At 37.3% G+C, this 17827-nt stretch overlaps 1 protein-coding gene across 2 annotated transcripts in view; it reads right to left on the reverse strand.

Moving 5' to 3' along the window:
* Diaph3 (diaphanous-related formin 3) overlaps positions 1-17827 on the reverse strand; it is a 459706-nt gene that overhangs the window by 375712 nt on the left and 66167 nt on the right. For both annotated transcript variants that reach the window (XM_087585391.1, NM_001305172.1), the window contains 1 exon segment: positions 16417-16521. In XM_087585391.1, coding sequence (XP_087441517.1) covers positions 16417-16521 — 105 coding nt within the window.

Consider the following 17827-nt stretch of genomic DNA (forward strand, 5'->3'; position numbering starts at 1 on the left):
TCTAGTAAAATGAACAACTACATGAAGTTTGAGACAATTATGATAAACATCATATGGTGCTAAGGGAATTCACAGAAACAGGGCCTTAGTCTAAATATATGTCCAGTAGTTTCTATAAATCATCTACAAATTAAGTAAACAATTCACATGAGTACAACACAGACAGGCCTGTAAGGAAACATGGTAAGAACGCTTTTATCAAATTATGAAGATGCTTTCATCTGTAAGTACCACTGTGTATTTATGAAATCTAAATGGTATATTATATGTCTTTTCATGAAGTGCATGCTAAATCTTATTATTATGTTGAACAACTGAGTTTGTGACCCTCTAAGAATCACACATAAACAATGATAAATTTGCAAAGGCAATATTCTCGTGGGGTCCATCTTGTCTGGACAACCCATAAATCTGACTCATGACTTTATGAGTCTGACCTCCAAGTGTAACTTGTGAAGGCAGATCTGGTGCATCCTTCACTATGGGCCATTGCTCATTAAAGCAGTTGGCAAAGACAGTGGAAGACTGGGACCAAATAGCTAATTCAGCCTTAGGTATGAGGCTAATTAGAAGACAAGAGCTGATTAGTGCTAAGAAAAATGAAGAACCAGAAGAAGAAGAAAGGGTTAAACTGCTGTGTGTCTTTGTGTCACCAAGTTATCTAGATGGCACAGGGATCTGGTTCAATCTTCATTGTCACAATTCAATGAATAATAAAAAAAATAATAAATAAGTTTTTAAAAAATAAAAGAGGGGTTGACCCATAGCTCCAGCTACATATGGAGCAGAGGATGGCCTTATCTGGCATCAATGGAGGATGGGGTGGGAGGAGACGACTTTCATCCTGTGAGGTCTTAATGCTCCAGCATAGGTGAATGCTAGGGTGGTGAGGTAGGAGTGGGTTGGAGGGTAGGGAAGCACCCTCATAGAAGAAGGGGATCAGGGGATGGGATAAGGGGTTTTCAGAGGGGAAAACAGGAAAAGGGATAACATTTGAAATGGAACTAGATAAAATAACCAATAAAACTTGTTTTTAAAAGAAGAGAGGTTGGGTTTTTTTTAATCAAGAGTTATCATCGTTTGGAAAAATACAATTATTACAGCACACTTCTTGCAAGGTACACAACATTTCCCAATGAGTATGCTAAGGTCAGCGGTAAAGGATGAAATGAAACAGGGTTAAGCTTATAGTTAGGAGGAGAAGGAAGGCTACAACTTTTAGAAGAAAAGGGGTAAAGTATAAAAAGGGTTCTAACAACCTATGTCTCTCATAACTTAAAAAATAAGTCATCAGGTAATATGTAACCTGCCTAAGAATATTTTAGAGTTGAAAAAGAGATGCGTTCCATTTTAGATCACAAATCTACCACAGCCAAATATAATAAGAACCATGACATAACACTATGAAAGCTGATTTTATATGTAAAGGTGCAGGAAATTTTTTCAATGAAATATTAATATATTAATTAAATTATATTTTCAAATCTCATATTTGAAATTATATTAATACATTATTCTTTGTTATATATAAAAATAAAAAAGTCAGTGTTCAAGCCAGGCACATTAGCTTACCAATATACGTGATATTTAAGCCAATGTGGTAAGTTTTCTCAAGTTTTTGAGGACCACAAATCAAATAAAGGAATGAAGCCAGGAGCTTATGTTAACCCTCTGCGTACACTAAATAAAGAAGATGGGCAAATAATCCAACTTACAGGAAGACAAGGCTGCCAGATACGGAAAGAATGGATCCTTAGTCACTGGAGGACTTAAATCTCGGCCTATCAAAATAGAGCCATTTTGTCAGATGTACAAGCCAGTAAGATCTGTTTTCTTTGAATCACATCTAACTGAAATCAGTCATTCCTAAGACAATGAGGATAGAATAGTTAAAGGACAAAGGACAGACTACAGAAAAACTAATCTCCATGACATTACTAAGGAGGTTAAAAAAAAAAAAAAAGAAACAAACAAACAAATTTAGTGCTGAGTCTCCATAAAGACATCTGGAAGACCAGGCAATAATACTGAGAAATATATGTGGCAGCTAAATATCTCTGTTTCCATGTACTGAACTCTATGTTGTGATGCCAAGGGTTGACTTTATACCAAACAGATTATATTATGTCACAGAACCTTTTCTTAATGTAATCATATGAATTAAAAGAAAATGTGTCACGGGGATGGCTCAGTGGGTAAAATGATTGCTGTGCAAACGTAAGGACTTTTATTTGAATCCTCAGCACAATAAATAAGTAAACAAACAAATAAAATAGTCTGAGTATTGGCGAACATCTATGACAGCAGAAGTGAGAGAAGGAATTAAGACAGACAAATATTGAGGCTGACAAGCTACTCTAGCCAAAAGGGTGAGCTCCAGCTTCAATAAGAGACCATATCAAAAAATAAAGGGAAAACCAAAACAAGATAGCCAATATCAACCTCTTACATTCACATATGCATGCATGCATTGTGACTGTATCAATATAAGCACATTCAAATGCCACCACAGAGAGAGAGAGAGAGAGAGCTGTAACTTTTTATAATTTAATTAGTCCTTGTATTTCAGCTGAATTAGTTTACTTCTAACAAAGTATAAGCTATATAATGAAATCAAATAAGTTTCCACAGTGTTCTAGAACAAAGCTTTAACTTGTAACATCTATAGAAAAAAATGTATTCTTTGTTTCCAGTCATTAATGTTACTGTTCTTTTCAATAATTTTTACTTTCTTTAAGTTGTACTTACATGATTCATCACTATTTTGGTATTTCCATTTAATACTGTATATAATAAAGTTCTACTGTCCGCAACATTTTACAATGTTACAGAAAAAAATAAGCATTATTACTTAAATCATGGGTTAATTCTAAGACAAATTGAAAATGAACTTACTATACACTCTATTTCATCTTGTTGCCAAAACCTGAGGCCAGATTTACAACTATTATGCTACTTTTAAAAACAAGGCTTTTCTTTTATGCTTCTGTTATGGGAGTGCTAGTTAAGTAGATGGAGTTTTACCAACAGAGATCTGTAATCTAAACGTTGTTCTTTGCCATAAGACTTACTCTCTGGTTTTACAACATAAAAATTTGGGGTGGAGTAACTTGTATTTTTCTCTATCTATAGAATAATATTTTTATTGAATTACAAACACAGAAATAGATAAAGACAACAGGTAGAAAAGTAAAATATCAGAAGTATAATCAGTATCAATTCTTGCTGGATAAGGATGTCACAGAACTAAGTACTTCAGACTAATACATACTTATTCTAGGTGATTCAGGTACCTCTATAAGGGGTCACATATCACTTTTCATGTTTCTGAACCATTTGAAAACAGAAGGTGATTAAAAACTCTCAGATGCCTATGAATTCCATTTACATGGAGTATATCGCTGTAATTTTTTTAAATGCATTCATATTCAAATCTGAGAACCATGATTCTTAGCTCATCAGGCCTGCTTAATTGCACTAACATCTGCAATCAATTTAAATTCTTTAAGATAGTCTTTCACAGTGCTTGAAGTGATTTCATGCTGTGATAGATTTAACACACTCACTAATTTATAGACACACACAAGCAGATGAGACCTAGTTTTCCATGGGTGAGGTACAACACTGAAGGGCAGTGTATTCCCACGTAGCTGGGATACAGCAGATGACGCACCCTAACAGCTAAGGAAATACGAGATGACTGTACCGTGCACGCATAGCAGAGAGTGAAGCTAAACTAGCGTTTCCTCTAAATCTATTTGTAAGTCATGCACCATTTAGTGGTTTGATGAGAGTTTACAGATGCAATAAACTGCAAAACTAGAGCTACCAGGTGAAGTTATACAGAATAGTGGTTTCCCTCAATGAATCATCACTCCTTCCTGGAAAATGGAGGAGGAGGGGATGAGACAACCATTTTTAACCTAAATTACCACTCCCCACAAAACAAGGAAAATACAGAGGACTGGAGAATCTGGATACATGGCAGAAGTACTATGGTTCTGGAAGCCTCCTGGGTTCTCACAGGAAAATAAAAGCCAAAACCAGGTGGCGGCAAACACAAAACAACACGGATAACAAAATAACACTGGATAGCAATGCCGACCTCCACAGCTTCAAAAGAAAGCAGCTGGAGACTCACCATCAGACTACAAGACCTTCACACTAGCAAAATCAGGCCAGAACAAACAAGAGAAAGAGAGCAACCAAGTTATGAGAAAGGAAAAGCCAAAATCATGAGCAGTCTCAGTGCTGTGTGACTGGTTTGGTCTGACACCATAATAGAGGACTCCAGAACGGCGCAGGGAGATGGGAGAGGCTGGGCATCAGGGTCCCCGAAGGCCAACACTCAGCTCACTGGGCTGAGACAAGAGGGAATTCTACCTGGAGCAGAAAAACGCTGGGAATAAAATTAAAACTGAGCAGAACATTCCTACAAAATGAAAGACATCTCTGTTGGCCAACACAAAATGGATAGCATGATGGATGGGTGGGTAGTGGGGTGTGTGTGTGTGTGTGTGTGTGTGTGTGTGTGTGTGTGTCTGTGTGTGTCTGTGTGTCTGTGTGTGTGTCTGTGTCTGTGTGTGTCTGTGTGTCTGTGTGTGTCTGTGTCTGTGTGTGTGTGTGTGTGTGTGTGTGTGTGTGTGTGTGTACACATCTTGTCTTTTTGTAGTTGGTGTTTTGGTCTTAATGAGTTTCTCTTTGTTAGATTATTTGTTTTCTCTTTTTTAATCCTTTTGGTTTTCCTCTTTGAGTTTTTATGTTATTTTATTTTCCTTTATTTTATTTCAATGATAGAGAATTTCCAGGAAGGAGAATAGGAAATTTGGGGAACAGAATCTGGGAGGTGTTAAGAGAACAGAAAGAATACTACCAAAATATACTGTATAAAAAACTATAAATAAACATTATTGTTTGCCAAATTAAATATGAGGTCAGATATTCAGTAAATAGAGAAGACAAGAAACAAACATTTAAAACAGATAAAGAAACTGAAAAGAAAAAAAGAATTTAAGCAGAAAAAAATTAAACAAAAACTTTTTAAAGTTAAATGGAAAAAAAGAAAGATTTCACAATTCACTTCCAGGTTAAAAACAGGATGAATGTTTCCTGTTGCATTTCATACCCTTACATGAAACAGCCCTTTGGCACATGACCAGTACAAGGTACAGCTTTTAAATGTTAAAAAAAAAAAAAAGTACATCTCTGCAGGTCTAAAAACCAATCGGAAGGAATAACAGAATAAACAACTCATTTGAGAGGCAGAGCAGAGCTAAAATAAACAATATGCGTACATCAGAAGAGGAACAGCTAAAAGGTGGAAAGAAGGCGGGGCCAAGGAATGGTAGAGTAGGGGGATATCAATAAAAACATTCTGTTTGAAAATGTAAGAAAAAACCTAATACCTTAGTCTTAATTTATTTTATTTTTAATAAATATATAGTTATATCATTCCCCCATTCCACTTATCTTAAAGTTTTTAGTTTAAAAAAAAATGTGGGAGATTGTTCAGTAAGATAGAATCAGTGATTTTTGGTAGGATTATGTTTGGTCTTGGCAGGCATCTTTGTGCGTATTGTGTTTTAATTAAAAGCTTGCACTGCTCTTATAAAATAACCAAATACAGCACAAGTTATCTATGAGCCAATGAAGACATTCACGCATACACACACATGCACACTAACATACACACACATGCATGCACACACACATGCACACATGCACACATACATGTGGGAAAGAATTTTAAAGAAAAGAAATTTTAGTTTCTAGTTTTAGCTACAATACTAACGTGACTTCACAGATTATTTGGACATTTCTCTCATTTGCAAACCTCAAGATATACATATAGTTCAGATCTTCAAGTAAATAAAAACAGTCTAATGACAACTAAATGTATCTACCAAATAGAAGTATAACAATGTTATGCTTAAGAAATCTGGTGCCAGGAAATGAGTTTATATTTTATTCACACTGTAAGATATAGCTTTCCCAGAAAAGTCTGCAACTAGTATAGCAAATACATAATAGAACACACAGAGAAGCTTCAGATTGAACTGTAATGAATTACAAAGATTCCTCACTTACTGAATATCCCCTGGAAAACATTTTTAATAATGAAGGGATTTAAAATAATATATAATACAGATAAAAGGCTAAAACAAATTTTTGTTCTTCGAGTTTAAGTGCTACCACTACACAGCAAACCTCAAGAAATAATAAATCTCCTTTGCATGTCAAAATGATGAGCCCCATTGAGTCTGTGAAGAATTCATTCCATGTAGGGATAACTGAAGGATACGACCAACAAACAAAGAGAAACTGCACAGTGGTTTTCACAGCATTTGCTTCTCCTTCCTGCTAATGGTGTATTTGTTTGTCTCTTTTTCTGGAAAGAAGCAGCCTTTTCTTTGATACAAACATTCTTTCCATGTGATGATCTCTGCCAATGGGCAGATGTCACTGGGAGAGTCTCAGCAGATACAGTAAATGCCCCACCTGGGGTCCACGGAGATGCTATGTAAGTACATCACAGGGAGATGCTACGTAAGTACATCACACGGAGATGCTATGCGAGTACATCACACTGAGATGCTATGTAAGTACATCACACAGAGATGCTACGTAAGTACATCACACGGAGATGCTACGTAAGTACATCACACGGAGATGCTACGTAAGTACATCACACGGAGATGCTATGCGAGTACATCACACTGAGATGCTATGTAAGTACATCACACGGAGATGCTACGTAAGTACATCACACGGAGATGCTACGTAAGTACATCACACGGAGATACTACGTAAGTACATCACAGGGAGATGCTATGTGAGTACATCACACGGAGATGCTATGCGAGTACATCACACTGAGATGCTATGTAAGTACATCACACGGAGATGCTACGTAAGTACATCACACGGAGATGCTATGTGAGTACATCACACAGAGATGCTATGTAAGTACATCACACGGAGATGCTATGTAAGTACCTCACACTGAGATGCTATGTGAGTACATCACACAGAGATGCTATGTGAGTACATCACACGGAGATGCTATGTGAGTACCTCACACTGAGATGCTATGTGAGTACATCACACGGAGATGCTATGCATTAAGTACCTCACACCTGAAGCCAGGGTGTGAACGTTCATTCACCAAGTTGAAGATTGCATACCATCAACACTTTGGCTCCATTAGATTAGTATTACTCTATGAGGTACAAGGTGAAGAAGGCCATATTCTACAACCCAGAAGCCTTACTCATGGTCCACATAGCTATCTCGGAGAGCCTCTGAGTTCAAATAAATGCCTGACCTCCACATGCAGTAATTCTGGTTCAAATGTTTACCCTCACAGTCTGGACGTGAAGACACCTGAATGGGTCTAAATGACTCTTGTGCAGACTCAGGTCTGAAGCTACTGTTGTGGGGTACTTTGTTTTCTTTGTTTTCCTTCACCAAGTATCTGTTCATAGAACATTTTCTCTTGTGGGTTTTCCTTCAGAAACGTTCCTTTTTTCAGAAATTCATTCCATATGATCATTTTCGCATAGTGTTCATCTCTATCATAAACGGGTGGCTCCTTTAACTAGTGCTTTCTAAGACACTGATAAAAAATATGGACCTCTGCTAAGACTGAACCCTCAGTGAACGTGATTGTTGGGGGGAGGGTGGCAATGGGGGGGGGAGGATGGGGAGGGGAACACTCATATAGAAGGGGAGAGGGAGGGGGTTAGGGGGATGTTGGCCCGGAAACCAGGAAAGGGAATAACAATCGAAAAGTAAATAAGAAATACTCAAGTTAATAAAGAAAAAAAATATATCTAATAAAAAAGAAAGAAAAGAAAAGAAATAGTTATCCCGTGTGAGGTAAACCTGAATAAAAGGACAAATATGGTTTAAAAAAAAAAATATGGACCTATGACATGGCTCAGTGAGTAAGGCAACAACCACCAACCTTGACACCTTCAGTTTGATCCCAAGACTCTACAGAAGGAAAGGGAAAAACTGATTTGTCCAATCTGTCTTCTGACCTTTATCCACATACCCACCCACAAACAGAAAGACACACAGAAACAAATAGACAGACAGACAGACAGACAGACAGACACACACACACACACACACACACACACACACTAAGATGTAATGAAGTTTTAAAATTTTTTTAACTTGGTATGAATCACAATAAGAAAAATATCGGAGAGAAAGAAAAACTCAACAACCATGAAACAACCACCTCAGATGACCTCCGATGCCAACAACTGGTATAAACACTATTAAACAACTCCAAGTCTAAAATTCAGCAGACAATTATTTTCCTACAGAGCCCTTAAAAAATAAAATAGAATAAAAACTTACAATAAAGGCCATTTTTACCATAAACTTTAAAGACCAGTAATGTGGAATTCTAATTTAAACCTATGAAAATCTCTTCATAGCTTGAAGGGGCTCGAGATCCCATATGTACAACAATGCCAAGCAACCAGAGCTTCCAGGGACTAAGCCACTACCTAAAGACTATACATGGACTGACCCTGGACTCTGACCTCATAGATAGCAATGAATAGCCTAGTCAGAGCACCAGTGGAAGGGGAAGCCCTGGGTCCTGCTAAGACTGAACCCCCAGTGAACATGATTGTTGGGGGGGGAGGGCGGTAATGGGGTGAGGAAGGGGAGGGGAACACCCATAAAGAAGGGGAGGGAGAGGTGCTAGGGGGATGTTTGCCCGGAAACCGGGAAAGGGAATAACATTCGAAATGTAAATAAGAAATACTCAAGTTAATTAAAAAAAGGGAAGAAAGAAAAAAGAAAATCTCTTCATACAAGAAAAAGTGATTGGTTTTGTTCATTACTATCTCCTCCTTGAGGACTACCTTGTGCCCACTAACAACTCATAAGGATGCTATATTAACTTGAGCTCTTGAAAGATAATTTTAATTCTATATAAATAAAGTCTGATATACACAGGCAGAAATTGAAATTATAAGTGCTACCCAGATTATGAGAAAATATGCTTAACAAGAAATGGATTCACTCACTGCCCTTAAGCTCTGAAATTTTCTCCTACTCAGCAAACAAAAGCAGGAAAGAAAAAACTCCAAATGCCAACGACCAAATTTTACTATGCTTTTTGATCGCAAGGGGTGGTTTATGAACCATAACCTAAAACACATGCAAAACAATCCATGTTAAATTTAACAGGCAGTAAGTGCAAAACTGATAAATCTAAGTTTCTAGTGTTAAACTACATAAACTCCTTAAACAAATAGGAAACTGAAAACCTTGATGCATTTCCATCTAAGATATTTGCTAACATTAACACGTAAGGGGTCAGGGATACGATAAAGCAACTGAAAGCACCCGCTGCCCTTGCAGAGGTCCAGCATGTAGTTCCCGGAAGCCACACGGAAGCGTACAACCATCGGGAACGTGAGTTCCAAAGGATCTGATGCATCTTCTGACCTCCTCAGGCATCTGCACCCACATAATGTGCATGCATACATATATATTAATTAAGATGAATGAAAATAATAAATAAAACCAACACTTAAATCCTAAACCAAAACAGGGACAATGGAAAGCATAGAAATTTCCTCATAGTGTCATAAAATTAATAATTCAAGGCTAAAACAAATTAATTCTAATGTTGGCATCCAGAAAGACAAATCAAAGTGAATGTCTAATACATTCTCAAAATAGTTCCATTGATGCCAAGGACAGTCATGCTCCCCATACTTAGAACATGAGACTGAGATGGAACTAGTGGAACCATGAGAGGACCTCTACACACCTGCAACACTGTATCATGAACCTTGTAATACACACATACAAATAAATACTCAGATGCATATGCAGCACACAAATATATAGGTGCTTACATACACATATACCCATATACATGAGTACTATTGTATACATGGATTTGCATGCATATGCATACATTTACTTACATATACAATACTACAATCCCACACATAGGAACTCAAGTTAGAACATAATCATGGAGAAAGGGGGGCAGGATCAGGTATGGGGGAACCAGGAGAGAAGCCCAGAGGACCAGGAGAATGAATGGAAAGATATAGCTGCTGGGGTGTGGTGGGGGGGTAGGGAGAACCTCTGGAAAGTTCCAGAGACCTGGGATAGGAGAGGCTCCCAGGATTCAATGTAGTTTTGTTATTTAAAACTTTATTGCTTTTTCTATGTCTCTTCAAAGGTTCTAAAATGCTTGGAGTTTAGTCTTGTTTTTTATTTTATTTTAAAAATCTGAACACTAATTCAGCAATATTTATGGAAGAACGTTAAGCCATTAAGGTATTTGAACTTTTTTAGTACATGCTCTGAAATCCTTACAGTCACATAGAAATGAGGCAGACGACAAATAGACAAGCAAAGTGAGAGAGCTAGCAAACTTCTGTGAGTCGCAGAGAAACACACTTCTTCTAAAAAAGAACCAGCTTGTAAACTTGGACTCCCTAATCAGCTCTTCAAGGCCTTCATGCTCTCTACTCCTTTCATAGGTCTGCTATCTCTTCTGGGGAATATAGGTTGGTGCCTCTACGGAAGTGCTTCTCAACCTGTGGGCCACAGCCTCTTTGTGGGTTGAACAACCCTTCCCCATGGCTCATCTAAGTCCATCTGAAAACATGGGGAGAACATGGAGGCTGATGTTAAGATTCCTCACTGTACCTTTACAGGTTGTTATGAGTGTTCTTAAGAAATGGATGTGTACAGGGCTTTGTATGTTTAGGTGGGCAATTATATCTTATCAATTGGATCAGAGGTTATTGTGTTGTGTATTCTTTCTTGTGGCAAATTAAGTTTAAGAGAGTATGTGGCAGCTGGGACACTAAGCCACCACGGAGTTGTGATGTGTGTCTGTGGCATGGAAACCTGCCTTGGGACTTGGATGGAGAGAGAGATTGTTACCAGGCTCAGAGGAGGCCTTCAGCAGTGTGATATGGGATGGAGCAAAGCGGGTGAGACGCTTTGCTGACTGAGATTAAGACACCTACCAGATACCTTGGTGCACTGCAGTGATGGATCTAGAGGAGGTAAAAGAAAACCGATTTTTATAATTTTACAACAACAGATGGCGAACCAACCTGTGAAAATCCACTAGTAATCCTAAGAGTTGAGAAAAAGTTTTATTTTCTAAGTAAGAGGAGGCCAGCACCATGTTGAGTCATGTGATGTCTCAAGTCAGGAAACTTTAAACAAAGAAACACAAAAGCAGCCTGGGCTGGCAGGCTGTAAATCCCCTGCTGTGTGATAAAGTAATGGCAGTTCAGAGAGTTAGAGATTAAAAGCTGCTTTTTAAAGAAAGTTGTTTAGAAAGTCTTTCAGGATACTCATATTCCTTCTAACATGGTCTCCACGGGAATTTTGGGTTGAAATCCTAGTTAGACAAGCTACTTCTTAATGACAGGTATTATTAGAAGGTGATTAACTTTGTTTTTAAAAACAAGGGAGTACAGAGATTACCCAAATCATGTGGGGATTTTCATCCATGGTTCAGATTTAGGGAGAATTAGTCAAGTAGAGAATCGTGATATTTACAAGTTATTAAGGTTTAATAAAAATCTGTGGCTCTGGGTAGAGAGCTTAACGGATAGATATATTTTGGGCTAAAGTCCTGGTTTGATAATTTACTTATTGATATTGGAATTGATAGAAGGTATTTACAAATTATTAAGATTAATTGGGCTAAAGCCCTAGTTTGATAAGTTACTTGTAGATAGTGGAATTGATAGAAGGTGTTTAGTTTTTTTATGAATTACCCCACTAAAGGCCATATGGCTTGTTGATGCCGGTGAGCGAGAGTTTGTGGTTATTTTTGATATTTACCACAACAGGCAGCTCAGATTCTCTTAACGTGGTCTTCATGGGAATTTTGGGTTAATTTCCTGATATCACAGAGTACAAAAGGCTCATTGTTTAGCTTACTTCCTTTTTTAAAATGGTTTAATCTTCATAAAGGATATGACTTAGTTTTATGAACATATTATTACTCTGGGACAGAGTGCAAGATACAAGCTTTTCTGATTACAGACTAAGGAACATAGTATTTTGGGAGAAATATTTTTGTCTTTGTGTTTTTAAAAAGTGTGATTAGGCTGTGGAAAACTCACAGAGTCATACTGATCAGATTTGAGAGAGGGAGACCACCTGAAAAACTAGATTCAAAGGAGAATCGAACAAAAAGCTATCTCGATTCTAAACTTTTGTCTTGAGAGTTGCATTTTGCAGAATGTGCCTACTTGGATTCCTGGTCTCAAGGACTTCAGCTGGGTCCAGTTAGAACACATTCGACTACTGCATTTGCTTCATTCTTCCTACCCGCTACTCCAAGGATATCTCAACACCCATGTACAGCTTTAAGAAGTTATAGAGGAGTCGTCGCCCTAATTCCCTAGACTTTTGGGGGGGGCTGAAAATGGTTATTGTAAGGTTGTTTTATGAGAAATCTAAAAATGGTTGTAATTTAACAGGCAGGACTTAGCTAGATTGAGTTGTATAGTCATAATCTCATTGATAACTAAGCTAAAATCATATCTTTGCTTTGGTATAGAATTTATTTGTCAAAAAAGTTTAAAAGTACAAGGTTTAGAGCCAGTCCTTCTATTGATGTCATTACAAACTTCTGAGTTGATAATACATGTGAGTTAAGGGCCAAATAGCAAATTCATGGCTCTGAGTTTGTGAGAGTACTTTCAAGGCAATATTTAGGATACGGAGACAATAGTCTAGATTGCATTATAGAGATATATGTTTTTCAAAAACGACAGAAATCCACAAAATAAAAGATTTAAAGTTATTTATCTTTTGTTGAGACATATCTGCTCCTAACAGTTCCCCTTTGGCAGATTTAACGAAGAGATTGAACATCTCTAACCACCAGGTGAGGCAATACTTTGTGGCTAGGAAGCCACTGGGCAAAACTGCCTGTTTCATCTGCAGTGTAATACTGTCCAGAAAAGGACAAATTATGCAGAATAGTTGACTGATAAGGTGTGCCAAGACAGAGTGATCAGCCCTTCGAAAATCTGCATTTCAAGCGTCTGTCAGTTGATTTTGGGCCAGAAGGCTGAAGACTTGTGCTCACATGTTGCTAACAGGGGACTGTGCTAGTGGAGATTTGTCTCTACAACCTCTCAGTTCTGGAAGCCGTTTTAGGTCTCCTATGTGTATACATATTTAGTCATTCTCAGATTTCTGACGGGGTTGAAGACTGATTATAGTCTCATAGTTTATCAGGCTGTTTACCTCTGAAAATATATATTTATTAGATAGTTATCAGATAGTATACAAGCTAGCCAGGATATAATATAAATTTTAAGGCTTTCTTAAGCTGGAATGGATAACTAAATGTTCTGTTTAACTGATAAAGTGTTGGACTGGGTATTAGATATATTTTTTGCTTTTAATTACAAAATGATAATAGTTGTACTCAGCTTATATTTGAGAGAATTTTTTTTAATTAGACAAAGGGGGTGAAATGTGGGATGATGTCACAGGTGAGGCAGATACAAGATAGAATGAGGCCTGTCATTGGACGAGAAGGAAGGATGGGCGGGAAAAAAGTTTGAAGGAAGGGGAGGAGACTGGAACGGAAAGGAAGAGGAGACAAGAGGGACTGGGAGAGTAGCCACAGAAGAGAACATGGAGGCTGATGTAAGGATTCTATGCTGTACCTTTACAGGTTATTATCATGTTCTTAAGGGATGGACGTGTATAGGGCTTTGTATGTTTAGTTGGGCAATTATATCTCATCAATTGAATCAAAAAAGAAAAAAGAAAAAGAAAACATGGATATTTACTTTATAATTCAAAACAGTAGCAAAAAAATTACAGTTACAAAGTAACAACAAAAATCAGGGGTCACTACAATTTAAGACATGCATTGAAGGAAGGGTCTCAGTATTAAGACTGCTAGGAACTACTGCCCAAGGGCCTCAGTTTGCTATGGCCATAAATTAGTATGAAAAACCTTACAAATAGAACATTGGAAGATTCTGTTCTAAAATTAAAAAGGATAAGTGTTAAATTTTATTTTAATCAATCTTTTGTGATGGAAGAAAAGATATTTAATTGGTCTAAATGATTATTTTGCTCCCCCTTCTAAGTGGGATTGAAGTATCCACACTTAGGCCTAATCCTGTAGAGACTTGAGGCCCTAGTGAGGGGGGATACATGTGGGGGGTGCACCCTCTCAGAGACAAAGAGGAGGGGAAGTGGGGGGAAGAACTTTGTGAGGGAGGACCAGGAGAGGGAAAACATTTAGGATGTAAATAGATAAAATAATTAATTAATAACAATAAAGAAAAAACTTTAAAAATGTAAGAAAAAAGTTCAAGTAGAGTTGATGTTTTCTTATATGTCCATTTATTTTTTTAAACTCCAGAATTAAAATGCACTTATACACAGATGGGGCTTTCTACATCAGTTGTAACTTATATAACATATCCTATGTGATTATACTTAATACATTTATGCCTGCTGTATTTAAAATTTATTAACAGTTGTCTTCCCTAGCTACTCCACACAACACAATTCACCTACAATGCTTTGGGTTTTGTACATTGACTTTCACGTATTTTAGTTATGTGTAGTGTTAAAAGTTATATATGGACCAAATGGCTCCATTAATGATCAATGACAAGAGTACTTTGGCACCAATCTCTGCTATCTAAAACCTTGGCTGACAAATACTAAGAGTCAATAAACATGTATTAGATAAATAAATGTCTTTGGAAAAATTAAAATTGCGCATCATAAATTTATGTTATAGTATACTTTTCTCTTTACCTATTACAATGAGTTTGGTATAGTGGTAATATGTGATAGAATGATTTTAATCACAAGAATAAGCAAATAACAAGGACAACTTAACAACTACATAGAGGTAGTCACCAGTGTCAAATGATCTAAAAATGGAAGAAGCAACTTAATGGCGACAGAATGCCTATATGACATGGGAACTGTCATTTTACAGCTGGGGAAAAAAATTAAAAAGAATTACATTAAGATGCTTATGTCCAAAAGATTAAAAAAAAAGGAGAAGAAAACCTTTAACTTCTAAATGTCAGCCACATTAAAAGACAAAAGCCACTAATACTGGTATCACAGCAGCTGAATACAGAGCCTATTTACACTAGACTAGAAAAGATATACATGCTACTCCTTCTAAAACTGAAGGTGAGCCTGCCAAAACAAGAGATGCGTTTAAAAATTAAACATCACTTGAGTCTTTCTTTCAAAAGAAACAGCACTGTGGATAAACAGTGGTGAGGTATAAATAACTTATGTTCTCGTAGTCTGGCCTTAGGTTAAAGAATCCTGGGAAAATCAGTGTATAAGCTACTTCTTTCTAATCCTGTTATAAATTCAGCCAAAAGCACCCCCTCCTGCCTTTTGCTTCTTGGTAAGGCTCCTGTCACAGTAAACCTCAGTTCTCAGCTTGACACACTTGGTGAAGGCAGAACCTTACTTGAGAAAGGTTGGCCTGTGGGCTTCTCTTTATTGTTAATCGATAAAGGAAGACCTGATCCACGGTGGGCTCTAATACCTCGGACACTTGGGCCTGGGCTGCATAAGAAAGCAGGCTGACAATGCCTTCAAGAGCAAGCCAATATGGAGCATCCCTCCATGGTCTCTGCTTCAGTTCCTGCCTCAAGGTTCCTGCCTTAGCTTCCCTCTGAAGATGGGCTGTAATTTGTAAGCTTAACAGAACCAAACCCTTCCCTCCCCAAGTTGGTTTTAGTCATTTTTTATTGCAGAAAACCAAAGCAAACTACAACACCTCCACATTATATTTTTCATCCAATCCCCATTTTTCATAACTTCTATCAAGCTGATTTGTTTTTCAATAAATTTCTATGTGCCAATTATACCTTCCCAGATACTTAGTATTTGCACACCTTTTCACTGTTCCCTGGAGAATTGGTCACTACAGGGAGATACAATGTTCCTTTCAATCCTTACATCTGTACTGTGTTTGAAGATGATCTGCCCATAGGAAAATGCATAATATGGAATTGACTATTGTGAATCCTAACTTAGACAGGTAAAATTGTATAGTACAAATATGATCTTCATTTATAAGTGACACTGGAAATCAATGACTATCTTAATTCACCAAGAAAGTAGTCTCAGGACACACTGCTGTGCTTCTTAGCAGTGAGACTGGCCAACACACACACACACACACACACACACACACACACAAAGTTTAAGAGAATACTATGAGAAATATCTTGAGCTAATTTATTATAATACTTTCTAATTATGCATTCAAAAGCCCTCTGATTGCAGTTTTGCACAAGCGTAAGCACTTCATTAGACAAATGCATTGTTTTCCACACTGCAAGCTGCAGCGTTATTTGTCAAGCTGACAGCTTTACTTACTGTCTTAGAAGCAGTATTAATGTACTGCATCACCATTTCTTTTTTGATACTGAAGTCTTTTTCCCGCAATGGTGCCTTTTTATCTTCATTTAAATTCATATCTTCCTGGAAAACACAATTAAAATGCCTGATTTTAGAATCTAAGTAGAGCAGCCTTTCCCTGTATACACTATGAAACAGAAAGATCAATAATTTGTGACTCAAGCAGCATTAATTGTTTTGGAATGATTTACACATGGTTCTGCCTAAAGGAAGGGGAGCTGGGTAGACAGACAGCATTCTAGATCATTTAACAGGTAAAACACTTACCAGAAAAGCTTTAAACTCACAGCAGGCTATTCAAATTATATTCACATCACTATAGATAATTAGACAGTTGCAGATTTCTGCCTTTCATAAGGTCATTAGGATTCAAAATTTCAATATATTTATTTATTTTACAACAGCTGCACCTGAAGCTATCTTGTACTGTTTTAAAGAGATAATCTGCATACTATAAAAATAAAAAAGTAAATAAACCACCACCTTCCAGGATAGCTACAAGCACATGAATAATAACAGATGTCTACTACTAACGCAAGAAAATGGCTTAACATTCTATGGTTTGAATCCTGTCTGTCTATCCCCATCAAAAATATTAAGAAGTTAATTTACTGAATGATTTAAATAACATAAAAGTTGGGCCTCTGAATTAATACAAGAGCTTATGAGCTAGATCAAGATAAAAGTCTAACATTTCTCAACATCAAACCTACAAGGGTTTAAGCGTCCTATCCTTTGCCATAAGACTGGCGTTGACAATAACCCAAGTCTAAAATAGCCACACAAGTATGTGAAGTCCCTAATCTGTCTCAGAGGCTGTTCTGGTAAAAGACGGGAGGCTGAAGACAAAAGTGGCTGCTGGAGAAGACCACAGACAGCCCTGGATCACACGTAGGATGATTCATAAAGCATTTGCATGATTATAAGTTCTAGATTTACTACACATGAACCCATAAAAATGAGGACTTCAGGTCACCTATACAACCCAGCAAGCCAAATTTTCCCAAAATTTCATTCTTCAACAATGCAGATCATGAGTTTATCTAACACCAAACAATCAAAGAGCACGTGGCTCCTTTCCTTTCACACTGATAGAAATATTTACAAGGGTTGGGTATTCTGAGCACTAGTGAGGTTGAAGCAAGAGGATGAGTTCAAGGCCAGCTTGGAATATACAGCTGTATAGAGAGGAAAAAAAGAGAAAGAGGGAGAGAGGCAAGAAATTTTGACATTTTGGAACTTCCTGTTGAACAGACTGACAAAAAAGAAGTAATCAGTGATGCCCCTTCTTTGTCTTGTTAAAAAACAGCCCAGGTCATTAAATGTATGTGCTTCATTCCCTCCCTCTCTAAGCTAGTTTCTCAATAGG

Source organism: Rattus norvegicus, chromosome 15 (genome assembly GCF_021556685.1).
Source record: "Rattus norvegicus strain SHRSP/BbbUtx chromosome 15, alternate assembly SHRSP_T2T, whole genome shotgun sequence".
In the NCBI taxonomy this organism is placed as follows: Eukaryota; Metazoa; Chordata; class Mammalia; order Rodentia; family Muridae; genus Rattus; species Rattus norvegicus.